The sequence below is a fragment of the Larus michahellis genome, chromosome 21 (genome assembly GCF_964199755.1).
Source record: "Larus michahellis chromosome 21, bLarMic1.1, whole genome shotgun sequence".
NCBI classification, from domain to species: domain Eukaryota; kingdom Metazoa; phylum Chordata; class Aves; order Charadriiformes; family Laridae; genus Larus; species Larus michahellis.
The window spans coordinates 2,004,729-2,030,115 of NC_133916.1; the positions used below are offsets into that span (position 1 = coordinate 2,004,729).

General features: G+C 67.8%; 2 protein-coding genes across 2 annotated transcripts in view; both read left to right on the top strand.

The window, feature by feature from the left end:
• The first annotated feature begins 1,890 nt into the window (after nucleotides 1–1,890).
• On the top strand, nucleotides 1,891–8,936 carry SARS1 (seryl-tRNA synthetase 1). The gene is made up of 11 exons (XM_074564407.1): nucleotides 1,891–2,103; nucleotides 4,059–4,129; nucleotides 4,310–4,390; nucleotides 5,026–5,184; nucleotides 5,672–5,815; nucleotides 6,141–6,296; nucleotides 6,932–7,153; nucleotides 7,263–7,392; nucleotides 7,875–8,032; nucleotides 8,158–8,287; nucleotides 8,463–8,936. The coding sequence occupies exons 1-11, from the start codon at nucleotides 1,968–1,970 to the stop codon at nucleotides 8,630–8,632; spliced, it is 1,557 nt and encodes a 518-aa protein (XP_074420508.1). The 5' UTR covers nucleotides 1,891–1,967; the 3' UTR covers nucleotides 8,633–8,936.
• A 2,567-nt stretch (nucleotides 8,937–11,503) lies between these two features.
• Nucleotides 11,504–25,387, top strand: part of LOC141733800 (cadherin EGF LAG seven-pass G-type receptor 2-like) — a 15,494-nt gene continuing 1,610 nt past the window's right edge. Inside the window, exons 1-4 of the mRNA XM_074564701.1 lie at nucleotides 11,504–16,064; nucleotides 19,241–19,888; nucleotides 22,116–22,338; nucleotides 23,618–23,733. Of these exons, the coding sequence (XP_074420802.1) occupies nucleotides 11,555–16,064; nucleotides 19,241–19,888; nucleotides 22,116–22,338; nucleotides 23,618–23,733 (5,497 nt within the window). The 5' untranslated portion in view covers nucleotides 11,504–11,554. The remainder of the gene's footprint in view (nucleotides 16,065–19,240; nucleotides 19,889–22,115; nucleotides 22,339–23,617; nucleotides 23,734–25,387) is intronic.

Here is a 25,387-nt window from a genome sequence, read left to right on the forward strand (position 1 = left end):
GCCAGGCGAGACGTGCCACAGCCCGGCTCCAGCCCCGTGCCCCCCCTCTCCCTGCCGGGGCTCGCGTGGCCACCGGCACGAATGGACCAATTTGGGCGATTCTACCCCAAAGCGGGCGCCCCCAGCACGGCGTTTCCCGCCGCCGCCGTGGCACACGGGTCAGCGCGTGTCCCCATGTAGGGCATGCCGGGGGTCCCCGCGCGCGGCCTCGCCCCCGAATCCCCTCGCTCCTGCAGACCCCGGGGTGCCCCGGCGTGGGGGGGGGTGCCAGCCCCCTGTACCCCCCCTGGCCCTTCCCCAGCCCTTTTTACAGGGTTCTCCGCGTTTTCTAAGCGGTGCCAGGGGATCCGCACGTCCCGGCACCCAATAAAGATGGATCTTTGTGACCCCTGCCTGGACGCCCCATCTCGGGGGGGGACGGGGTCCTCGCATGGCGGTGGCGGGGGGGGGGGCACCCAGGACCCCTTCGGGAGCCCCCCAGGGACCAGATGGTGGGGATGGTGGGGGGCTGCTCCTGTGGTGGGGGACGGACACCCCAACCTGGCCTTCCCTGGGGGGGGACACGTCCCAGGGTGTGTCCCCCGATGGGGGCCGGTGCTTGGGGGGGGGGGACACTGCCGCTGGTTGGGGAGCCATGGGGCGTTGTGGGGTGCCATGGGGTGTTGTTCTGGGGCACTATGGGGTGTTGTAGGGTGCCATGGGGTGTGTGGGGGAGCCATGGTGATGCCATGGGATGTTGTGGGGTGCCATGGGGTGGGGTGCCATGGGGTGTTGTGGGGCACCATAGGGTGTTGTTGGGAGCCATGGGGTGTTGTAGGGTGCCATGGGGTGTTCTGGGGCGCCACGGGGTGTTGTAGGGTGCCATGGGGTGTTGTGGGGAGCCATGGGGTAGGGTGCCATGGGATCTTTTGGGGTGCCATGGGGTGTTGTAGGGTGCCATAGGGTGTTGTGGGGTGCCACGGGGTGGTGTTGTGGGGTGCCATGGGATGTTTTGGGGTGCTATGGGGTGTTGTAGGCTGCCATGGGGTGTTGTGGGGTGCCAGGGGGTGGTGTTGTGGGGCGCCATGGGATGTTTTGGGGTGCTATGGGGTGTTGTAGGTGTTGTGGGGAGCCATGGGGTGTTGTTGTGGGGCGCCATGGGATGTTTTGGGGTGCTATGGGGTGTTGTAGGTGTTGTGGGGAGCCATGGGGTGTTGTTGTGGGGCGCCATGGGATGTTTTGGGGTGCTATGGGGTGTTGTAGGTGTTGTGGGGAGCCATGGGGTGTTGTTGTGGGGTGCCATGGGATGTTTTGGGGTGCTATGGAGTGTTGTAGGCTGCCATGGGGTGTTGTGGGGAGCCATGGGGTGTTGTAGGGTGCCATGGGGTGTTGTGGGGAGCCATGGGGTGTTGTTGTGGGGCACCATGGGATGTTTTGGGGTGCCATGGGGTGTTGTAGGTGTTGTGGGGAGCCATGGGGTGTTGTTGTGGGGTGCCATGGGATGTTTTGGGGTACCATGGGGTGTTGTAGGGTGCCATGGGGTGTTGTGGGTCACCATGGGGTGTCGTGAGGTGCCACGGGGCGTCGTGGCCTACCACAGGCAGCCCTGGCGATGCCATGGAACACAGCGGGGGGGGGGGGAAACGGGGGGACGACGACCCCTGGGGACACCGGTGGGGGGGGAAGACGACGACACCGACATACCTGGGGGGCGTCTGGTGACATCCAGGGTGACACAGGGACCCCCGGGGTGGGGTGAGGGGGGGGGGACGCTGGGGCCTGGTTGCGCCGCCCGCCCGCCCGCCAGGGGGCGCTGTCTGTGGAGAGGCGCCGTCCGGCGCCTCTCCACAGACAGCGCCCCCTGGCGGGCGGGCGGCGCCGCATGCGCCGTTCCCGCCTTTCCCCGCGCACGCGCAGTGGGCGGGCGGCCGCTGACAGGAGGAGGAGGAGGCGCCGCCGCCGCCGCCGCCGCTGCTGCCGCCGCCATCATGGTGCTGGACCTGGACCTGTTCCGTTCCGACAAAGGCGGCGACCCCGCCATGGTGCGGGCCATGCAGCTCAAACGCTTCAAAGACCCGGCTTTGGTGGACGCGCTGGTGCGGGCCGACGGAGCTTGGAGGAGGTGTACGTGAGGGGGGGGGGAGGACGGGGAGAAAGGGCAGGGATGGAGGGGCGGGGAGGCTGAGGGGACCTGGCACCCACCAGGGGCTCGGGGACCCCCTAAGGGGGCATGTCACCCCTTCCCACCCTCCTCCCCCACCCCCAGAGGGGTCCCAGGCCGGGCATGGCCCTTCTTACACGCCCCGGGGGTGGGGATCCCTCTCAGCGCCCCCCCCCCCCCCCCAGGCCTGCTGGCCTGGCCCCAGGTGATGCACACCCCCCGCCCCCCCATCTCCGCCCCCTCAGGGATGGAGGATGTCTCAGGGGGTCCTTCTCATCCGCACACACCCCCTTCCCCGCCCAGGGCTTGGAGCCTGTCCCCAGAGTGATCCCCAAACCCCTCACCAAGGCGGGGTGACCTTGCGGGGTCCCTCCTCCCCAGCCCCGGGGGGGGTCCTTCCCACCCCCCTCCCTAGCCCTGGGGCATCTCTTCGGTGGATCTTTCCCCTCCGGGGCTGGGGGATCCCTGCGGGGGGTGTCACACCCCTCACCCCCTTCCCGAGGGCTGGGGAGAGGTTCTCCCGTTGGATCCCCCTCCCCACCTCCCTTTCCCCCTCCCCAAGCCTGGGGGGCAGATGCTCGGTGCGGGTCCCCCTTGTCCTGCGTGTGGATCCTCACCGGTGATGCAGCCCCACCGGTGATCCGCAGGGATCCGCTCCTGCCGCACTGCCGCAGGATCCAGCCGGGCAGGGACGGGGGTCCCGCATGCTGCCACCCCCCATCTTGAGCGTAAACCCGTACCCGGGCGGTTCACGGGGGGCAGGAGCAAAGGCCCCATCACCCCCGGCCGTGGCGGGAGGTCGGGCCGCAGGAGCTGCCGTCCATCCCCGTTGCTGGGTGCCCGCCGCGGAGGAGGGTGCGGTGGGAGGCGAGGAGGGCTGGGTGCCTCAGAAACCCGCCGTTCCCAGGGCACCCCAGTCCCCCTCGCCGCCGCCACGGGATGAAAGAGGCACCTTTAAAACACTCTTTTAATCCCATTGCCTTGATGTGCATGAGCCCAGCCCTGCTTAATCACGCCCGGCGCGTCCCCTGGCTCTGGCCGTGCCGTCATCACCGCTTTAATTTTATCCGAGCGTCTTTCATCCCACAGGACCAGCCGGCTTTCCAGGCCGGTGGTGGGGGCTGCGCCCCAGCCCCCTCCCCGTGGGGCCCCATCCCGTCCCGTCCCGGCGGCAGTGGGTGCTGCGGGGTGGGTGCGCTGGCGCGTTACCGGGAGGCACGGGGCTGGCAGGACGCTCTGGCGAGCAGCCGGCTGATGCAATCCGACGTCTGCCGGTGCCGTGAGGTCTGTGGGAGGCTGCCAGGGTGGTGTTTGCCATGTCCCGTTCCCTGGCTCTTATCCTGCTGTGTGTCCTGACTCTGGATCATCCCCGCGGGTCTGATCCTGCCTGCGGATGGGGGTGTCACCCTGGTGGGGTGGCACGTCCCTGGCGTCGGTGTGTTTCTGATTTGGGCTGTCCTGCCAGGAGGGGTTGGCTGTGTCCTGGGCTCTGCCCTTCCCAGCACTGGTGTCACCAAGGGGGTCCTCCCTGGTCCCCTCATCGAACTGCCCAAATCTCATCGCTCTGGCCCTAAAGCCCTGGATCCGCTCAGCCCTCGGTGGCCCCAGGGGTGGGGGTGGGGGTCCTGGTGGGGCTGTGGCCCAGTGCAGCATCACTCGGGGTGTTTTCAAATGACACCCGTGCTCCCCACATCTCTGCCCCACATCACACCAGCCCCACACTGTGCTCTCACATGGTCATACCCTCCCCCTTCCTTCCAAAATGCCTGGGACTGGTGGCGTTGGGCATCCCTGCAGCTGTCGTCCCCTCTCCTGCTCCTGCCTGAGGCTTCGTGGCCCCCCTCGGTGCTGGATGGGGATCCCGGCCCCGCTCTCACTCGCGCGGCTGGCTGACGGCTCCCTCCCCTCTGCTTTCCAGGCAGGTTTCGTGCCGATAACTTGAACAAGCTGAAGAACCTGTGCAGCAAAACAATCGGAGACAAGATGAAGGTGAGGCACGAAGGCAGACGGTCCTGGCAGCGATTCACTGGTGGGACATTACTAACCGGTGGCATCTCCCCCAGGTCTCTGCTCTGCAGGCCTCTCCCTCCCTCGCATCGTTGAGGAATGTTTTTACCCTGGAGCTTTGCTCTTTAATCCTGCTGGGATTTCTTTTACCTCCTGCTACAGAAAAAAGAGCCTGTGGGGACAGACGAGTCTGTGCCGGAGAGCGCACAGAACCTCGATGAGCTCACGGCCGACGTCCTAGGGGTGAGTCTGATCCCGTCTCCCCCCACTGAGTGGATGGGCCACCCAGTTTGTCCAGAGCTTTGCCTGTAATCGCCCAAGTTGTTGGCGTGAGGTGCCCAAAACCCCAGCACCGGCTGAGGGGGTCTGCCTGACCCCCAGCACCGGCCGAGGGGGGACTGCCTGACCCCCCTGCCTGGAGGATCCCTATTTCCCTCCGTCCCACACACTAGTAACCAGCTCTGTCTCGGTGCCCTTCATCTAAAGACTCTCCCGCGCTTCCCTGGGGGATCTGAGCAGCCTCAGTCATTACGTGTCCTCTGCGAGTCCCTTCCTCCCTGCCTGTTCCCCTTCCCAGTTCGTTAACTGTGATGTTTAATGAGCGTGGCGCTGGCCGCCTTTTGCTGCCATGGGAGCTGACTGCTCCCCCTTGTCCCTGCTGAGCGCTGTGTGACGCCGTAGCCGGCTCCGTCCCTTTCAGAGCCTGACTTATGTCGGTCCTTTGTCCTCTGGGGCTGTTGTTTGATGTGTTCAGTCCATGGTTTCGCTCCAGAAGCCGTGGCGGTTGGGCGAGGGGCCGTGATTAGCCGTGCTCGGCTGCCAGCCCCCTCTCCCCGGGGCTTTCTTCCCTTCCCCGCCTCACCTGGGTCCCCGCGCAGGCTCTGCAGGTCTCCCAGATCAAGAAAGTCCGTCTCCTCATCGACGAAGCCATCCTCAAGTGCGACGCCGAACGCCTGAGGCTGGAGGCAGAACGTTTCGAGAGCCTGCGGGAGATCGGGAACCTCCTCCACCCCTCGGTGCCCATCAGCAACGATGAGGTAGGGACAAGAGCGCGCCGGGGGCCGGCTGCGCCGCTTCATCAAAGCCAGACAACTGCCAGCAAGCGGGGGCTCGCTGCGGGGAGGTCCCCCCAACCCCAGAGCAGCGGGCGGTGAATGAAATCTGCATGACAAGACAGTGTTTCCTGCCGGGAGCAGACAAAGAGCAGCTCAGACAACGCTGGACACGGCCATTGTTGGGGGGATACATGGGAAACTCGCTTCCAGCCGGGGGCTGGGATCTCCCTCCCCTGCCTTCATTCATCCACCAGGAATATTTGGCTGGGGGAACACAATTGGGCCGGGCCGGCTGCCAAGTGGCCGCATAATAAGTGACCGGCCGGGATCACGACTGGGATTCCGGGCTCTGTAGTGTGGGATCCCAAACTGGGCCCGGTGCAATGCAGAGACTGGTGTTGCCGCAGCCCTTGGGAGCTGAGGTGATGGGTCGTCCTCCCCTCGTCTCCTTCTCTCCGTCTTTGTGCAGGACGCGGACAACAAGGTGGAGCGGGTCTGGGGCGACTGCAGCTGTAGGAAGAAGTATTCCCACGTGGACCTGGTGGTGATGGTGGACGGTTACGAAGGAGAGAAGGGGGCCGTCGTGGCGGGCAGCCGGGGCTACTTCCTTAAGGTGCGCGCCCGGACCCTCGCGGGGGGCACGGAACCCATGGGAGCCGGAGGGAGAGCTGAGGGAAACGAGGGGGGTCGGGGGTCCTCCTTCCCTGCGCTGAGCTGGCTTCGGTGACGGGAGCCTCCACGCCAGCGCGAGCTTGTGACGAGCTGGGTCATGGCGTGGGATGGACGCGCTGCTGCTGCCGCCGTGGCCTGGGCACCCTCCGGATCTGGCATCCCTGGAGCTGCCGTGGGCTCTGTGTGTTCCCAGACCCGCTCAGCAAGAAGGGATGGCAAAGTGGGGCGTGTGCGTGTGACAGGTGGTGCCTTCCCTTGTCCCCCAGGGTCCCCTGGTGTTCCTGGAGCAGGCCCTGATCCAGTACGCCCTGCAGAGCCTCCGCGCCAGGGGCTACACTCCCGTCTACACCCCCTTCTTCATGCGGAAGGAGGTGATGCAGGAGGTGGCCCAGCTCAGCCAGTTCGATGAGGAGCTCTACAAGGTGAGCGGCTCCAGGCCCCGCCGGGGCCCCGTGTCTCGCCGCCTGGCACCCGCCGTCCCCTCGGGGCACCGGCTTTCCCACTGAGCCACCGCCACACTGCATCCCCCGCCATCCCCTCGGGGCACCAGCTTTCCCACCGAGCCACCACCACGCCGCGTCCCCTGCTGTCCCCTCGGGGCACCGGCTTTCCCACCAAGCCACCGCCACGCCGTGTCCTCTGCCAGCCCCTCGGGCCACTGGCTTTCCCACCGAGTCACCTCCACGCTGCATCCCCCGCCGTCCCCTCGGGGCACCGGCTTTCCCACCGAGCCACTGCCACGCCGCGTCCCCCAGCTTGAGTTCCTCTCTGCCCCGGCGAGGCCACGGCGGTGGCAGCTCCCTTCTGCTCCATCTTCCCGGCTGACGCGGTTGTCATGGCGATGCGGTGACAGAGAGGTGGCTCGTCCCCAGCCTTGCTGGCAGGAGGCCATCGGGGCCTTTGAGCAGCAGCTGCTCCCTTTCCCCAACCATCCTGTCCCCACTCCTGTCCCCGGAAAGCCTCGCTGCCTGCGCATCTGCCGGGGGAGCATCTGTCCCCGGAGGCGCGGGAGCAGCTGGGGACGGGGGACAGTGGCTTTTGTCACTGTGACCCCCAGGTCATCGGCAAAGGCAGCGAGAAGGCGGACGACAGCTCCATCGACGAGAAGTACCTGATCGCCACCTCGGAGCAGCCCATCGCCGCCCTGCACCGGGACGAGTGGCTGAAACCGGAGGATTTGCCCATCAAATATGCGGGGCTGTCCACCTGCTTCCGGCAGGAGGTGGGCTCCCACGGCCGCGACACCCGCGGCATCTTCCGCGTCCACCAGTTCGAGAAGGTGAGAGAGGAGCGGAGGATTCCCAGCGGGGAATTTGGGGCTGTATCCCCCGGGGGGAAGAGGTGGGCCTGGCGCCAACGCCGGGGCTTGTCCCCCTTCTCTCATGCAGATCGAGCAGTTCGTCTACGCCTCGCCCCACGACAACAAGTCGTGGGAGATGTTTGAGGAGATGATGGCCACCGCCGAGGACTTCTACCAGTCCCTGGGCATCCCCTACCACATCGTCAACATCGTCTCGGGTAGGGGCAAGGGGCCGCCCTCTCTCTGTGCTGCGGTGGCCCAGGAGGACACCGGCCACCTCTGCCAGCGCCTCGGGTGTCACCCTGGCCCTGACCCACTTTCTTTGTCCCTGGCTCGCCTTGCCACCCCGGTGAGGGAGAGGAGGGAGATGTTTTCCGTAGAGATCCTCTGCTTTGCTCTGGGTCTGTTGGCCAAGGGGCTGGGATTGTCCCCGCTGTCCCTTCCAAAGGGACGGTTTGAGCGTCCCAACTCCTCCCGGAAACTCTCCGAGGAACGTGATGCCGTTTAAACGCCTCCTCCCGCAGAGCAGGAGCCCCACGGCCCTTCCCAAGTCACCTTGCAGGCTTCACGCCGTTTCCCGCGCTGCCATCCCCAGGGACGGGCGCGTTCCGGGGCGGGGAGGGATTGGGACACACACCCCCCCCACCACCACCGCTACGGCTCAGGGCTGTCGTCTCCCCCCGCACCATCTCCCTCCCAGGCTCCCTCAACCACGCCGCCAGTAAGAAGCTGGACCTGGAAGCCTGGTTCCCCGGTTCCGGCGCTTTCCGCGAGCTGGTGTCCTGCTCCAACTGCACCGACTACCAGGCGCGGCGCCTGCGCATCCGCTACGGCCAGACCAAGAAGATGATGGACAAGGTGAGGCCGGGCTGGGGCTGGTGGGGGGTGTGTGTGGGGGGGGGGTGTTTGGGGGAAGGAGGGGGGGGTTCTGCTCCTCCCCTTTCCCCTGTCACCCCCCCTCCCGTCCGTCCCCCCCCCTCCAGGTGGAGTTTGTCCACATGCTCAACGCCACCATGTGCGCCACCACCCGCACCATCTGCGCCATCCTGGAGAACTACCAGACCGAGGAGGGCGTCCGCGTCCCCGAAAAGCTGCGGGACTTCATGCCCCCAGGTAACGAACGCCCCCCCCCCCTCCCCGGCACCCTTCCTTCCCTGGGTGCCGGGGGTGGAGGAGGCGGGGCGGGGGGGGGGGGTGTTGATGTCCCCGAGTGTCCCTAAGGGGGTGTGTGACACCTGGTGTCTCCTGTGTCCCCCCCCCCTACCACCACCACCCCCACCACGCGCAGACCTGCGGGAGCTGATCCGGTTCGTGCGGCCGGCGCCCATCGAGCAGGAGCTCTCCAAGAAACAGAAGAAGCAGCAGGAAGGGGGCAAGAAGAAGGCGGCGGCGGCGGGGGGGGGCAACGAGCGGGTGCTGGAGGAGCAGATGCAGAACATGGGGGTCAACAGCGCCTGAGTCGTGTCCCCCCCCCCCCCGGCCCTATTCCCGTTGCCCTCCCCCCGGGGACCTCGATCATCCTCCTGCCTCCATCGCCGCCCGGGGCTGCGCCCATCACTTCGGCTTCGGGGCTCACCGCCTGCGTGTGTGTCCCCCCGCCATCGCCCCTCGCGGCACGGAGCACCGGGACGAAGGACTGACGCTATGGCGGGGGGGGGGTCCGTGCCTCTCCCCCCCTCCCCTGCCGAGCAGGGCCCCCCCTACGCACCGCAGGGACGCTAACCGTCCTCTGTCTCCATCCAATAAAGCCAAGAACTGCTGAGCTGCCTGGCCCTGGGGGGGGGCGGCAGGAGGGGAGGGGGGGCGTCGAGCCTGGTTGGGGGGGGGGGGTGTCCAGCTCGGCAGGGGGGGGGCCGCTCTGACTGCTCTTCCCCCTCTTTCCCCCGCCCGGGGGGGCCCCACACCGTGGCCTGGACAAAGGCTGCGCTCGGTGGAGCCCATTTGTGATTCAAATTGGGGCTGGGCCCCCCCCCCCGCCCCCCCCGCCTCAGCTGCCAGCTCGGCCCCCCCCCCGCGGAGAGGGGTATGCCGGGGTGGGGGGGGTGGGGGTGGGGTTGCGTGCCTCAGTTTCCCCCCACTCCCCCCCCCACCCCCCCCACGTTTGTGCGTGGGAAACCCACAGGGTGCTGGGCAGGGCACCCAGCCGCCTGCCCCCCCCCCTTCCCCCCCCCCGGCTTGGTCTCGGTGCCTTTGAAGGGCGGGGAGGGGCCGCGGTGAGTCACGGAGCCCCCGGGGGGGTCCCGGCACCCGCACCCCCCCCCGCGGGGCCCGTCCGACCCGTTCGGCTGCCGGGGCTCTGCGCCGTCCTGCCCGTCGCCCACGCCCTGCTGCGCGCTCCCAGTGCCCCCCAGTCCCTCCCAGTGCCCCCCCCCCCGTATCCAGGCCTCCATGCTTCCAGTGCTCCCAGTGCCCCCCAGTCTGTCCCCAGTGCCCCCCCCCTACCCAGGCCTCCAGTGCTCCCAGTGCCCCCCAGTCTGTACAAGTGCCCCCCCCCCCCGACACGGGCCTCCATGCTTCCAGTGCTCCCAGTGCCCCCCCAGTCTGTCCCAGTGCCTCCCCTGTACCCAGGCGTCTGTGCTCCCAGTGCCCCCCAGTCTGTCCCAGTGCCTCCCCTGTACCCAGGCCTCTGTGCTCCCAGTGCCCCCCAGTCTGTCCCAGTGCCTCCCCTGTACCCAGGCCTCTGTGCTCCCAGTGCCCCCCCCAGTTCCTCCCAGTGCCCCCACACACACACACCCAGGCCTCCGTGCCTCCAGCGCTCCCAGTGCCCCCCAGTCTGTCCCAGTGCCCCCCCTGTACCCAGGCTCCCAGTGCCCCCCAGTCTGTACAAGTGCCCCCCCCCCCGACACAGGCCTCCATGCTTCCAGTGCTCCCAGTGCCCCCCCAGTCTGTCCCAGTGCCTCCCCTGTACCCAGGCGTCTGTGCTCCCAGTGCCCCCCAGTCTGTCCCAGTGCCTCCCCTGTACCCAGGCCTCTGTGCTCCCAGTGCCCCCCAGTCTGTCCCAGTGCCTCCCCTGTACCCAGGCCTCTGTGCTCCCGGTGCCCCCCCCAGTTCCTCCCAGTGCCCCCCCACACACACACCCAGGCCTCCGTGCCTCCAGCGCTCCCAGTGCCCCCCAGTCTGTCCCAGTGCCCCCCCTGTACCCAGGCTCCCAGTGCCCCCCAGTCTGTCCCAGTGCCTCCCCTGTGCCCAGGCCTCTGTGCTCCCAGTGCCCCCCCAGTTCCTCCCAGTGCCCCCCTCCCCGCCCCCGCACCCAGGCCTCCCTGCCTCCAGTGCTCCCAGCGCCCCCCAGTCCGTCCCAGTTTGTCCCAGTGCCCCGCAGTGTCCCCAGTGCTCCCAGTTCTCAGTGCCCCCCCAGTCCGTCCCAGTGTCCCGCATTGTCCTCGGACCTCCGTGCCTCCAGTGCTCCCAGTGCCCCCCAGTCCCTCCCAGTGTCCCCCAGTGCCCTCCAGTGTCCCCAGGCCCCCAGTCCTCAGTGACCCCCCGTGTCGTCCACTGTCCTTGGGCCTCCAGTGCTCCCAGTCTCCCCCAGTCTGTCCCAGTGTCCCCCAGTGTCTTTGGGTCTCCAGTGCTCCCAGTGCCCCCCCAGTCCCTCCCAGTTTCTCCCAGGGTCCCCCAGTCTCCCCAGTGCTCCCAGTCCTCAGTGCCCCCCCCGTGTCGTCCACTGTCCTCGGCCCTCCGGTGCTCCCAGTCCCCCCCAGTTTCTCCCAGTGCCCCCCAGTCTCCACAGACCTCCAATACTCAGTGCCCCCCAAGTCCGTCCCAGTTTGTCCCAGTGTCCCCCATTGCCCTTGAGCCTCCAGTGCTCCCAGTGCCCCCCAGTCCGTCCCAGTGTCCCCCGCTGCCCTCGGGCCTCCAGTGCTCCCAGTCCCCCCAGTCCATCCCAGTTTGTCCCAGTGTCCCCCATTGTCCTTGAGTCTCCAGTGCTCCCAGTCCCCCCCAGTCCATCCCAGTTCGTGCCAGTGCCCCCCAGCGTCCCCAGGCCTCCAACACTCAGTGCCCCCCGCTCCATCCCAGTGTCCCCCAGTGTCCCCAGTGCTCCCAGCCCTCAGTGTCGTCGTGTCGTCGTCCCCCCCCAGTCCATCCCAATTTCTCCCAGTGCCCCCCCCCGTCTCTCCCCGTAGCAGCATCACGGTGCCCGGGGAGGGGGGGGTCTCACAACCCGCCCCCCCCCCACCTCCCCGGGAACCGCCGGCGGCACCGGTCCCGGTGCCGCCGGCGGTTCCCGGGGAGGTGGGGGGGGTGGGGGGGGTGGGGGGGTGCGGTTCCTTTAAGCGCGGCCCCGCCCCGCCCCGTCGGGGGCGCGCGCGGGCGGCGGGAGGGGCGCGGGCGGCGGCGCGCGCGGGGCGCAGCGGGCACCGGCGGCAGCGGCCGCACCGCGCCATGGGCGCTCCGCCCCCGCCCCCGCCGCCGCCGCCGCCGCCGCCGGTGCTGCTGCTGCCGCTGCTTCTTCTCCTCCTCCTCCTCTCCCTGCTGTTACCGGTACCGGCGCAACCCCGCCGCCCGTTACCGGCTACCGGCAAAGCCACCTGCTCGCCCGGCACCGGGGACAGCGGCGGCACCGGGGACAGCGGCGGAGAAGCCGGGGGGGGTTGCGGTAGAGGAGAGAGCGGAGGAGGCGGGTGCGCGGCGGGGACCGGAGGAGGAGAGCGAGGTTGGAGCGGGGACGGCGGAGGGGAGGCGAGAAGCGTCGGCGGAACCGGGAGCGCCGGGGACAACGGCGGCAGCCGCGGCGGGGCCCGGGGAGGCGCCGGGAGCAACGGGGACACTGGAGACACCGGGGTTCCTGAAGGCACCGGGGCCACTGGAAGCACCGGGGCCACTGGAAGCACCGGGGACACTGGAGGCACCGGGGCCACTGGAAGCACCGGGGACACTGGAGGCACCGGGGACACCGGGGTTCCTGAAGGCACCGGGGCCACTGGAAGCACCGGGGACACTGGAGGCACCGGCGGCACCCAAGTCCCCAGGGACCCCAGGAGCACCGGCCATACTGGACGCACTGGGGACACCGGGAACGTCCCCAAGGACAGCAGGAGCACCGGGGCCACTGGACGCACTGGGGACACCGGGAATGTCCCCAGGGATACCCAGGATACTGGGGACAATGGGAGCACCCGAGTCCCCAGGGACCCCAGGAGCACCGGCCGCACTGGAAACACTGGGGACAGCGGGAAAGCCCCCAGGGATACCAGCAACGCTGGGGATACTGGACACACTGGAAACACTGGGAATGTCCCCAGGGATACCAGCAACACCTGGGATACTGGCCGCGCTGGGGACACTGGGAAAGCCCCCAGGGACAGCGGGAGCCCCGGGGATGTGATGAGCGCTGGGAATGCTGGGCACATTGGGGACAATGGGGGCACCCGAGTCCCCAGGGACCCCAGGAGCACCGGCCATACTGGACGCACTGGACACACCGGGAAAGCCCCCAGGGATAGCAGGAACGCCCGGGATACTGGACGCACTGGGGACACTGGGAAAGCCCCCAGGAGCACCCAGGATACTGGACGCACTGGGGACACTGGGAGTGTCCCTAGGGATACCAGGAGCACCGGGGACATGATGAGCACTGGGAATGCTGGGCGCACTGGGGACAATGGGGGCACCCAAGTCCCCAGGGACACAAGGAACGCCGGTCGTACTGGATGCACTGGGAACACTGGGAATGTCCCCAGGGATACCAGCAACACGCGGGACACTGGATGCACCAGACACACCGTGAAAGCCCCCGGGGACGTCAGGAGCACCGGGCACAGGATGAGCACTGGGAATGCTGGGCGCACTGGGGACACCGGGGGCACCCGGGTCCCAAGGGACACCAGGAACATGAGGGACACTGGACGCACTGGGGACACTGGGAAAGCCCTCAGGGACAGCAGGAGCACCGGGGAGACGACGAGCACCGGGGATGCTGGGCACACTGGGGACACCCGAGTCCCCAAGGACACCAGGAACACCGGCCATACTGGGCGCACTGGGGACACTGGGAAAGCCCCCAGGGACAGCAGGAGCACCGGGGAGACGAAGAGCACCGGGGACGTTGGGGACTCCGTGACCCCGGGGGCCACCAGGAGCCCCGCGCCCCGCGGCCGCTCCCGCCGCAGCCCCAACGCGGCGCCGCAGTTCCAGCCCTCCAGCTACCAGGCCTCGGTGGGGGAGAACCGGCCGGCGGGGACGCCGGTGACGCGGGTGACGGCGGTGGACCCCGACGAGGGGGAGGCGGGCCGGCTGCGCTACGCCATGGCCGCCCTCTTCGACAGCCGCTCCGACGCCCTCTTCACCATTGACCCCGTCACCGGCGCCGTCGCCACCGCCGCCCCCTTGGACCGGGAGAGCAAGAGCACCCACGTCTTCCGAGTGACGGCGACGGACCACGGGACGCCCCGGCGCAGCGCCATGGCCACCTTGACGGTGACGGTGAGCGACGCCAACGACCACGACCCGGCCTTCGAGCAAGCCGAGTACCGGGAGAGCGTGCGGGAGAACCTGGAGGTGGGCTACGAGGTGCTGACGGTGCGGGCCACCGACGGCGATGCCGGTCCCAACGCCAACGTCCTCTACCGCCTCCTCAACGCCGGCGGGGCCAACGAGGTCTTCGAGATCGACGCCCGCTCGGGCGTCATCCGCACCCGCGGCCCCGTGGACCGGGAGGCGGTGGAGGCCTTCGAGCTGCTGGTGGAGGCCACGGATCAGGGCCAGGAGCCGGGACCCCGCAGCTCCACGGCCACCGTCCGCATCACCGTGGAGGACGACAACGACAACGCGCCCCAGTTCAGCGAGAAGCGTTACGTGGCGCAGGTCCCCGAGGACGTGGCCCCCAACACGGCCGTGCTGCGGGTGACGGCCACCGATCGCGACAAGGGCAGCAACGCCCTGGTGCACTACAGCATCGTCAGCGGTAACACCCGCGGCCACTTCTACATCGACGCGCAGACGGGCGCCCTGGACGTGGTCAGCCCTTTGGACTACGAGGTCAGCAAGGAGTTCACCCTCCGCATCCGGGCGCAGGACGGCGGCCGCCCGCCCCTCTCCAACATCAGCGGTTTGGTCACCGTCCAGGTGTTGGACGTCAACGATAACGCCCCCATCTTCGTCAGCACCCCCTTCCAGGCCACCGTGCTGGAGAACGTGCCGGTGGGCTACTCCGTCATCCACGTTCAAGCCATCGACGCCGATTCGGGTGACAACGGCCGCTTGGTCTACACCCTCCTGGAGACGGGTGCTGGCTTCCCCTTCGCCATCAACAACAGCACCGGGTGGATCGTGGTGGCCTCCGAGCTGGACCGGGAGGCGGTGGACTTCTACAGCTTTGGGGTGGAGGCGCAGGACCAGGGCAACCCCCCGATGGCCTCCTCGGCCAGCGTCAGCGTCACCATCCTGGACGTCAACGACAACAGCCCCGAGTTCACGCAACGGGAGTACGGCGCCCGGCTGAACGAGGACGCGGCGGTGGGCACCAGCGTCCTCACCGTCTCCGCCGTGGACCGCGACGCCAACAGCGTCATCACCTACCAGATCTCCAGCGGCAACACCCGCAACCGCTTCTCCATCACCAGCCAGAGCGGCGGGGGGCTCATCTCCCTCGCCCTGCCCCTGGACTACAAGCTGGAGCGGCAGTACCTCCTCACCATCGCCGCCTCCGACGGCACCCGCCAGGACACCGCCCAGGTGGTGGTCAACGTCACCGACGCCAACACCCACCGACCCGTCTTCCAGAGCTCCCACTACACCGTCAACGTCAACGAGGACCGGCCGGTGGGCACCACGGTGGTGGTCATCAGCGCCACGGATGAGGACACGGGGGAGAACGCCCGCATCACCTACCTGATGGAGGACAGCATCCCCCAGTTCCGCATCGCTGCCGAGACGGGGGCCGTCACCACCCAGATGGAGCTGGACTACGAGGACCAGGTGTCCTACACCCTGGCCATCACGGCGCGTGACAACGGCATCCCGCAGAAGTCCGACACCACCTACCTGGAGATCCTGGTGAGCGACGTCAACGACAACGCGCCCCAGTTCCTCCGCGACTCCTACCAGGGCTCCGTCTACGAGGACGTGCCCGCCTTCACCAGCGTCCTCCAGGTCTCCGCCACCGACCGTGACTCGGGGCTCAACGGCAGGGTCTTCTACACCTTCCAAGGGGGCGACGACGGCGACGGCGACTTCATCATCGAGTCCACCTCGGGCATCGTCCGCACCTTGCGCCGCCTCGACCGGGAGAACGTGCCGCTCTACTCCCTGCGGGCGTTCGCCGTCGATAAGGGGGTCCCGGCCAAGCGGACGCCGGTGGAGATCCAAGTGACGGTGCTGGACGTCAACGACAACCCGCCCGTCTTCGAGCGGGACGAGTTCGACATCTTCGTGGAAGAGAACAGCCCCATCGGGCTGGTGGTGGCCCGGATCACGGCCACCGACCCCGACGAGGGCACCAACGCCCAAATCATGTACCAGATCGTGGAAGGCAACATCCCCGAGGTCTTCCAGCTGGATATCTTCTCCGGCGAGCTCACCGCCTTGGCCGACCTGGATTACGAGACCAAAGCGGAGTACGTCATGGTGGTCCAAGCCACCTCGGCCCCCTTGGTCAGCCGGGCCACCGTCCACGTCCGCCTTCACGACGCCAACGACAACAGCCCCCAACTCAAAAATTTCGAGATCCTCTTCAACAACTACATCACCAACCGCTCGGGCAGCTTCCCCGGGGGGGTCATCGGCCGTATCCCGGCCCACGATCCCGACGTCTCCGACAGCCTCACCTACGCCTTCGAGCAGGGCAACGAGCTCAACCTGGTGCTGCTGGACCCCCGCAGCGGGGACCTGCGCCTCAGCCCCTCCCTGGACAACAACCGCCCGCTGGAGGCCGTCATGAGGGTCTCCGTTTCGGGTAAGACCCCCCCCCCCCCAAACTCCGGCTCCCCCCCCACCACCACCCCGGCCCGAGGTGGGGTAGGATGGGGTGGGGTGGTGGGGGGGGTGGCTTGGAGGTCCTTGGAGGGCTGGGGGAAGCCCTGCTGGGTGCTGGCCGTGCCCGCCCCCCCCCCCCCCACCTTCTGGGGGGTTCTGGGGTGGTTTTGGGGTCCTGGGGTGGTTTTTGAGGTCCCACCAGCCCCATCTTGGCTGCCCCCCCCCACCCTCCAGATTCGGGGCGGGGGGGTTGATGGGGATGCTGTGCCCCCCCCCCCCCCTCCAACCCACGTGTCCCCTCTGGAGGCAGTCGGGGGTCCCCGGCACCCCCTTTTTCCTTCCCCACCCCCAACCTCAGCCGGGGGGTGTCGGCGGGGGAGGGGGGGCGGTCCAATACCCCAGAGCATGGGGGGGGGGGTTTTTGGGGGGGGTTCAGGCCCCTGTAGCAGCGGTTTGGGGGGGGGGGCAGTGCCCCGTGGGTGTGTATTTGGGTGGGGGGGGGGAGGTCCTGGCACCTCGCTGCGTGTGGCTGGGGCGGGGGGGGGGGGCCAGGACCCACTGGAGGTGTTTGGTGGCGGCGGGGGGGGCGCGCAGGGGGGGGGAAGAACCCACTGCGTGTGGTTGGGGGGGGGTGGGGGGGGCAGGACCCACTGGATGTGGTTGGGGGGGGCACGGGGCCTGTGTGTGTAGTTGGGGGGGGGCAGAGCCTGATGTGTACATGAAGGGGGGGGGGGGGGAAAGTGTCCTGATACCTTTGTGTTTACATTATGGGGGGCCTGGGGGGGGGGGGAATTTGGGGGGGGGGGAGCTCAGGGTCCGATGCAGTATTTGGGGGGGGGGGGGGCAGCCCAAGGCATGTGTTTCCAGAAGCCCCCAGTGCTTGTATTTGGAGGGGGGGGCACAGGGCTGGTGTGTGCGTTGGGGGGGTCCTGGCACCGCGGCCTCTCCGCTGGGGGGGGGTCCCCGCAGCCGACGCATCCGTTTTTTGGGGGGGGGGGTGGGGTGGTGGGGGTGTCACTGGTGGGAAGGGGCCAAGGGGGGGGCCTTGCCGGTGGTGCTCGGGCCTGGCGGGGGCGGGGGGGGGGGCGGTGGGTGCTGCCAGAGTCAGGGGGGGGTCACCCCAGGGTGGGGGGGAGCAGCTCCTCGGCCACCCCCGGGCAGGGAGGGAAACTGAGTCACAGGCCACGTCGTGATGTCCCTTGTCCCCATCCCCCCCCCCCCCCACCCCCCGGGCTGGGGTCCCTGCTCTGGCTGCACAAAGCCTGGGGGGGGGGCCAGGACACAAAGGGTGGGGGCAGGGAGCCCCCCCATGCCCAGGCTGTGCCCCCCCATAGCGCGGGGGCAGCCGGGAGGGGAACAAAGGGTCCGGCCATAGCTGGGCCCCCGCGCCCGCGGCCATGGCAACCCCCCCCCCCCCCCCGACCACCGGCCACCGGCCACGGGCCACCGGGCAGCCCCAGCCCCCCCGCCACCCCCCTGGCGTCACCTCCCCCCCCCCCCCGCCATGTCCCCACGCTCCCTCCGTCCATCTGTCCCCCCGCTGCCCGCTCTCCATCTGTCCCCTGTCCCGCTGTCCCTCGTCCCGGCGAGGAGGAGGAGGAGGAGGAGGAGGAGGAGGAAGGTGGGTGCCCCACTGCCGGGCAGAGCCTTCACCCCCCCTCCCTGCCCCACGGCTTGGGACGGGTGCCCCATGGCCACCGCTGTCCCCATTCCTCTGTCCCCATCCCGTTGTCCCCATCCATTGTCCCCCATCCTGCTGTCCCCCATCCCACTGTCCCCATCCCGCTGTCCCCCAACTCGCTGTCCCCATCCCGCTGTCCCCATCCCATTGTCCCCATCCCTCTGTCCCCATCCATTGTCCCCCATCCTGTTGTCCCCCATCCCGCTGTCCCCCAACTCGCTGTCCCCATCCCGCTGTCCCCATCCCGTTGTCCCCATCCCATTGTCCCCCATCCTATTGTCCCCATCCCCCTGTCCCCCATCCCTCCGTCCCCATCCCGCTGGCCCCCATCCCATTGTCCCCATCCAAGTGACACGGGTGCCCCATAGCCAATTCTGGCCCCATAGCCATCGTTGTTCCCATCACACTGTCCCCTGCAGTGGGGCCAAGCAGGCCAGGTGCCCCATAACCGGGACTGGCCCCATAACCAGTGCCATCTCCATGCTATGGTGGCCAAGTGGAACCGGTGTCCCATAGCCAGTGGGTGCCACCCCCTGGTGGCCAAGTGAGATGGGTGCCCCATAACCAGTACCAGCCCCATAACCAGTGCTGGTGTCATCCCATGGTGGCCGAGTGGGATGGGTGCCCCATAGCCTGTGCCAGCCCCATCCCCATCCCACAGTGGCCGAGCAGGATGGGTGCCTCATAGCCAGCACTGTCCCCATCCTGTGGTGGCCGAGAGGGACGGGTGCCCCATAACCAGTGCCAGCCCTAGAGCCAGTGCCACCCTCAGCCTGCAGCAGCTGAGCTGGATGGGCACCCCATAGCCAGGACCATCCCCATCCCATGGTGGCCAAGAGGGATGGGTGCCCCATCACCACCACCATCTCCATCCCGTGGCAGCCGAGCAGAAAAGGTGCCCCATCACCACCACCGTCCCCATGCCATGGTGGCCAAGTGGGACGGGTGCCCCATCACCACCCTGTCCCCATCCCATAGTGGCCAAGTGGAACAGGTGACCCCATCACTGCCACTGTCCGCATGCCATGGTGGCCGAGAGGAACAGGTGTCTCATCACCACCACCGTCCCCATGCCATGGCGGCCAAGTGGGATGGGTGTCCCATCACCACCACCGTCCCCATGCCATGGCGGCCAAGAGGGATGGGTGTCCCCTCACCGCCACCGTCCCCATGCCATGGCGGCCAAGCGGGATGGGTGTCCCATCCCCACCACCGTCCCCATGCGATGGTGGCCAAGTGGGATGGGTGTCCCATCCCCACCACCGTCCCCATGCCATGGCGGCCAAGTGGGATGGGTGTCCCATCCCCACCACCGTCCCCATGCCATGGCGGCCAAGAGGGATGGGTGTCCCCTCACCGCCACCGTCCCCATGCCATGGTGGCCAAGCGGGATGGGTGTCCCATCCCCACCACCGTCCCCATGCCATAGTGGCCGGTGCTGTCACTGACCCCCTCTGTCCCCTCCCCACCCACAGACGGGGTCCACAGCGCGACGGCGCAGTGCACGCTGCGGGTGACGGTGATCACGGACGAGATGCTGAGCAACAGCATCACCCTACGCTTGGCCGACATGTCCCAGGAGCGATTCCTCTCCCCCTTGCTCAGCCGCTTCCTGGAGGGGGTGGCGGCCGTCCTGGCCACCCCCCGCCACCGCGTCGTCCTCTTCAACATCCAAACGGACACGGACGTGGGGACGGCCCGTATCCTCAACGTCAGCCTCTCGGTGCTGCTGCCGCCGGCCTCGGGGCACGGCGCCCGCTTCTTCTCCTCCGAGGAGCTGCAGGAGCGGCTCTACCTCAACCGCTCGCTGCTGGCCGCCATCTCGGCCCAGCGCGTCCTGCCCTTCGACGACAACATCTGCCTGCGCGAGCCCTGCGAGAACTACATGCGCTGCGTCTCCGTCCTCCAGTTCGACAGCTCGGCCCCCTTCCTCGCCTCCGACACCATCCTCTTCCGCCCCATCCATCCCGTCACCGGCCTGCGCTGCCGCTGCCCGCCCGGTTTCACCGGCGACTACTGCGAGACGGAGATCGACCTCTGTTACTCCAGCCCCTGCGGCAGCAACGGGCGATGCCGGAGCCGCGAGGGCGGCTACACCTGCGAGTGCCACGAGGATTTCACCGGTGAGAGGCCGGCGCCTCCCTGCCTCCTCCCGTCCCTGCCGTCACCTTGTCCCCTTGAGCCCTCCAGCGGTCGTCCTGTCCTCTTGGTGTCCGTCTCCGTCATCCCTTCAGCCGGTTCCCCTCCAGCTACTCCTTCTCAGCTGTCCCTCCACCATCCCTTCATCCAGCTCCTCTTCAGCCCTCCATCGTCCGTCCGTCCTGTCCTCCTGGTGTCCCTCCCCATCACCCCTTCATCCAGCTCCTCTTCATCTCCCCTTTCCTTAGCTGTCCCTCCGTCATCCATCCCCATCATCCCTTCATCCAGCTCCTCTTCATCTATCCCTCCTTTGGCTGTCCCTCCATCATCCATCCCTAGCATTCCTTTATCCAGCTCTTCTCAGGCCTCCGTCATCCATCCATCCATCCGTCCTGTCCTCCTGGTGTCCCTCCCCATCACCCCTTCATCCAGCTCCTCTTCATCTCCCGTTTCCTTAGCTGTCCCTCCGTTATCCGTCCCTATCATTCCTTCATCCAGCTCCTCTTCATCCCTCCATCATCCATCCATCCCATCCTCTTGGTGTCGATCCGTATCACCTCTTCATCCAGCTCTCCTTTGGCTCTCCATTGTCTGTCTGTCCATCCGTCCATCCGTCCATCCATCCGTCCATCCATCCATTCCTCCCTCCCTCCCTCCCTCTTGGTGTCCATCTCCATCAGCCCTTCAGCCCGCCGTTGCCTGTCCCTTGCTCTGGTGTCCCTCCATGGTCTGTCCCCATCAGCCTTCCTCCCATTCCTCATCAGCCTTCCTCATCTATCCCTTCTTCTGTTGGCCCTCCACCATCCATCATGGTCGTCCCTTCATCCTGTTCCCTTCAGCCCTCCATCATCCGTTCCTTCCTCAGTTGTCCTTCCATCAGCCATCCCCTGTTGTCCATCCCTCCTCCATCCATCCCCATCCATCCCTCTGTCCATCCCTCCATCCATCGATCCATCCATCCCCCCTCCATCCCAATCCCTCCCCATCCATCCATCCCTCCATCCCTCCCCATCCATCCCTCCCCATCCTTCCCCATCCATCCCTCCATCCCCATCCATCCCCATCCATCCCTCCTCCATCCATCCATCCATCCCCATCCCTCCCTCCATCTCCCTCCATCCCTCCATCCATGCCTCCATCCATCCCACCATCCATCCATCCCTCCCCATCCATCCCTCCATCCCCATCCATCCTCTATCCCTCCTCCATTCCTATCCCTCCATCCCTCCCCATCCATCCCTCCTCCATTCCCATTCTTCCTTCCATCCATCCCTCCATCCCTCCCCATCCATCCTTCCATCCATCCCTCCTCCATCCCTCTTCCATCCATCCATCCATCCATCCATCCATCCATCCATCCCCATCCATCCCTCCATCCCCATCCATCCTCTATCCCTCCTCCATTCCCATCCCTCCATCCCTCCCCATCCATCCCTCCTCCATTCCCATCCATCCCTCCATCCACCCCTCCATCCATCCATCCATCCCTCCATCCATCCCTCCATCCACTCCTCCATCCATCCATCCATCCATCCATCCATCCATCCATCCATCCCTCCGTCCCTCCTCCATCCCCACCCCTCCATCCTCCCCTTTGTCTCCAACACCTTCATCTTCCTCCTCTCCCATCTCTCTTCCCTCCTCTCTCCATCCCACCCCTCTCTCCCTGCTCCCCCTCCCCTGTCCCTGTCCCTCCGTCCCCCTTCACGTCCCCTGTCCCCTCTGTCCCCCCACCCCAGTGGGGTCCCTGCAGGAGGTTGCGGCGGAGGTCGGGGGGGGGACACGACACTGGTGGGGGCAGAGCCATGGGGACGCTCTAGGGTGTGGGGACACCCCCGTCCCCACCACAGCTGGTCTGGGCAGGGGGGGACACACATGGTGGCACTGGGGACAGCCCCCCCCACCCCCCACCCCATCCCTGGGGACCCCTCGGCACCCCAGCCCCCACGGGACACCCGGGTGGGGGGGTGCCAGCTGGTGGGGGAGGGGATGCTTGGGGGGGTGGGGGGGGGCTTTGTCTCGGTTGCCATGGCGACGGGAGGTGGTTGCCAGGGTGATGGCGCTGGGGATAAAGCTGCTCTGGAGCTGATGGGGGGAGGGGGGAGGGATGGGAGAGGGGATCCCCACCCCCCCACCCCCCCCCATTTTGGGGGTGTCGGGGGTACCCCGCGCCCTGGGCAGGGTGCTGGGTGCCATGTGGGCCTCGCGCAGGGGAACGCTGCGAGCTGAGCGCCCGGGGGGGCCGCTGCGCCCCGGGGGTCTGCCGCAACGGGGGTACCTGCCTCAACCTGCTGGTGGGGGGGTTCCGCTGCCAGTGCCCCCCCGGGCACTACGAGAAGCCTTTCTGCACCATGAGCACCCGCAGCTTCCCCCCGCGCTCCTTCCTCACCTTCCGCGGCCTCCGCCAGCGCTTCCACTTCACCCTCGCCCTGACGTGAGCCTCCGGGGAGGGGGGTGTCAAGGGGGGGGGGTCAAGGTGGGGGGGGGCGGGTGGCCCCCGGGCATCGGAGGGTGGGGGGTGATGGGTGTCCCAGGGGCATCAGAGAGGTGTGGGGGGGTGATGGTTGTTCCATGGGCATCACCTGGGGTGATGGGGTGGGGGGTGCTGGGTGCTCCCCGGGCATCACCTGGGGTGGTGGGCGTCCTCATGACATCGTTTGGGGTGTGGGGTGCTGGGTGCCCCACGGACACCACCTGGGGTGTGGGGTGCTGGGTGTCCCATGGGCATTGGATGGGGGTGTGGGGTGATGGGACCCCGTGGGCATCACCTGGGGTGTGGGGTATAGGGTGGTGGGCGTCCTCTTGACATCATTTGGGATGTGGGGTGCTGGGTGCCCCACGGACACCACCTGGGGTGTGGGGTGGTGGGGTATAGGGTGGTGGGCGTCCTCATGACATCGTTTGGGGTGTGGGGTGCTGGGTGCTCCACGGACACCACCTGGGGTGGGGGGTGCTGGGTGTCCCATGGGCATTGGATGGGGGTGTGGGGTGATGGGACCCCGTGGGCATCACCTGGGGGGATGGGATGTGGGGTGATGGGTGTCCCGTGGGTGTCAGAGAGGTGTGGGGGGGTGATAGTTGTTCCATGGGCATCATCTAGGGCGTGGGGTGATGGGTGCTCCTTTGGCATCACCTGGGGGGATGGGATGTGGGGTGACGGGTGCCCCACGGGCATCAGATGGGGTGGGCAGTGATGGGTGCCCCGGGGGCAACATGTGGGGCAGTGGGGCGTGGGGCGATGGACGTGGGGAAATGATGTCCCCATGGATGTAATCGGGGGTGTGGGGTGACGGGACCCCGTGGGCATCACCTGGGGTGATGGGCCCCCCATGGGCATCATCTGGGGTGAGGGGGTGGGGGGTGCCGGGTGCCCCATGGGCATCATCTGGGGCGTGGGGTGCTGGGTGCCCCATGGGCATTGGGTGGGGTGGTGGAGCGTGGGGTGGCGGCCACCCCATGGGCACGGGCAGGAGCAGTGGGGCAGGGGCCAGGGTGGCAGCTGGCTGGCACGGGACGGGGGCAGTGGGACGTTGGGGCGACCCCTTGGCGCGGGGACAAAGGGGGGGGGGGGGGGCACCCGCTGGGGACAGGGGGGTGCCGGCGTGTCCCGTGTGGCACGGGGCAGGGAAGTTGATGGTGGCAGGGGGTGGGGGGGTACGACGGGGGGGGCCGGGGGGGTGGCGGGCAGAGCCTGGCACTCGTCCCCGCGCCAGGTTTGCCACCAAGGAGCGGGACGGGCTCCTGCTCTACAACGGGCGCTTCAACGAGAAGCACGACTTCGTGGCGCTGGAGATCGTGGGCGAGCAGGTCCAGCTCACCTTCTCGGCAGGTACGGGCGACGCGACCCCCCCCCACACACCCCCCCACCACCACCACCGCGCGCCATCCCCCCCCCCACCCCGTGCCAACCCCGTGCCACCCCCGCGCGCCATCCCCCTATGGCCCCGCGGGCACCGCTGCCCTGCCGCGGCCCATCCTGCACATCCCCGGCACTGCCTGGCACTGCATCCCTGGCACTGCATCCCGGGCACTGCATCCCATCCTGCGTATCCCTGGCACTGCATCCCGGGCACTGCATCCCGGGCACTGCATCCCATCCTGCGTATCCCGGGCACTGCATCCCTGGCACTGCATCCCGGGCACTGCATCCCATGCTGCATATCCCCGGCACTGCCTGGCACTGCATCCCGGGCACTGCATCCCATCCTGCGTATCCCTGGCACTGCATCCCGGGCACTGCATCCCGGGCACTGCATCCCATCCTGTGTATCCCTGGCACTGCCTGGCACTGCATCCCGGGCACTGCATCCCGGGCACTGCATCCCATCCTGCGTATCCCGGGCACTGCATCCCTGGCACTGCATCCCGGGCACTGCATCCCAGGCACTGCATCCCATCCTGCGTATCCCTGGCACTGCATCCCGGGCACTGCATCCCGGGCACTGCATCCCATGCTGCATATCCCCGGCACTGCCTGGCACTGCATCCCGGGCACTGCATCCCATCCTGCGCATCCCTGGCACTGCATCCCGGGCACTGCATCCCGGGCACTGCATCCCATCCTGCGTATCCCCGGCACTGCCTGGCACTGCATCCCTGGCACTGCATCCCATCCTGCGTATCCCCGGCACTGCCTGGCACTGCATCCCGGGCACTGCATCCCATCCTGCGTATCCCTGGCACTGCATCCCTGGCACTGCATCCCTGGCACTGTATCCCATCCTGCGCATCCCCGGCACTGCCTGGCACTGCATCCCAGGCACTGCATCCCATCCTGCGTATCCCTGGCACTGCATCCTGGGCACTGCATCCCATCCTGCGTATCCCTGGCACTGCATCCCGGGCACTGCATCCCATCCTGCGTATCCCTGGCACTGCCTGGCACTGCATCCCGGGCACTGCATCCCATCCTGCGCATCCCCGGCACTGCCTGGCACTGCATCCCAGGCACTGCATCCATCCTGCGTATCCCTGGCACTGCATCCTGGGCACTGCATCCCGGGCACTGCATCCCATGCTGCATATGCCGGGCACTGCATCCCTGGCACTGCATCCCAGGCACTGCATCCCATCCTGCGTATGCCGGGCACTGCATCCCTGGCACTGCATCCCTGGCACTGCATCCCATGCTGCATATCCCTGGCACTGCCTGGCACTGCATCCCGGGCACTGCATCCCATCCTGCGTATCCCTGGCACTGCCTGGCACTGCATTCCTGGCACTGCATCCCATCCTGCGTATCCCTGGCATTGCATCCCGGGCACTGCATCCCGGGCACTGCATCCCGGGCACTGCATCCCATCCTGCGTATCCCGGGCACTGCATCCCTGGCACTGCATCCCTGGCACTGCATCCCATCCTGCACATCCCTGGCACTGCATGCCCTGCTGTACATCCCTGGCACTGCCTGGCACTGCATCCCAGGCACTGCATCCCATTCTGTATATCCCTGGCACTGCCTGGCACTGCCATCCCAGGCACTG

Bases quoted from the DNA above. Each gene is read 5' to 3' on its own strand.
- SARS1 (XM_074564407.1), top strand. From the start codon at position 1,968: ATGGTGCTGGACCTGGACCTGTTCCGTTCCGACAAAGGCGGCGACCCC. The intron at 5,816-6,140 runs GTGCGCGCCCGG...CTTGTCCCCCAG, and splicing joins GCCGGGGCTACTTCCTTAAG to GGTCCCCTGGTGTTCCTGGA. The intron at 8,033-8,157 runs GTGAGGCCGGGC...CCCCCCCTCCAG, and splicing joins CCAAGAAGATGATGGACAAG to GTGGAGTTTGTCCACATGCT.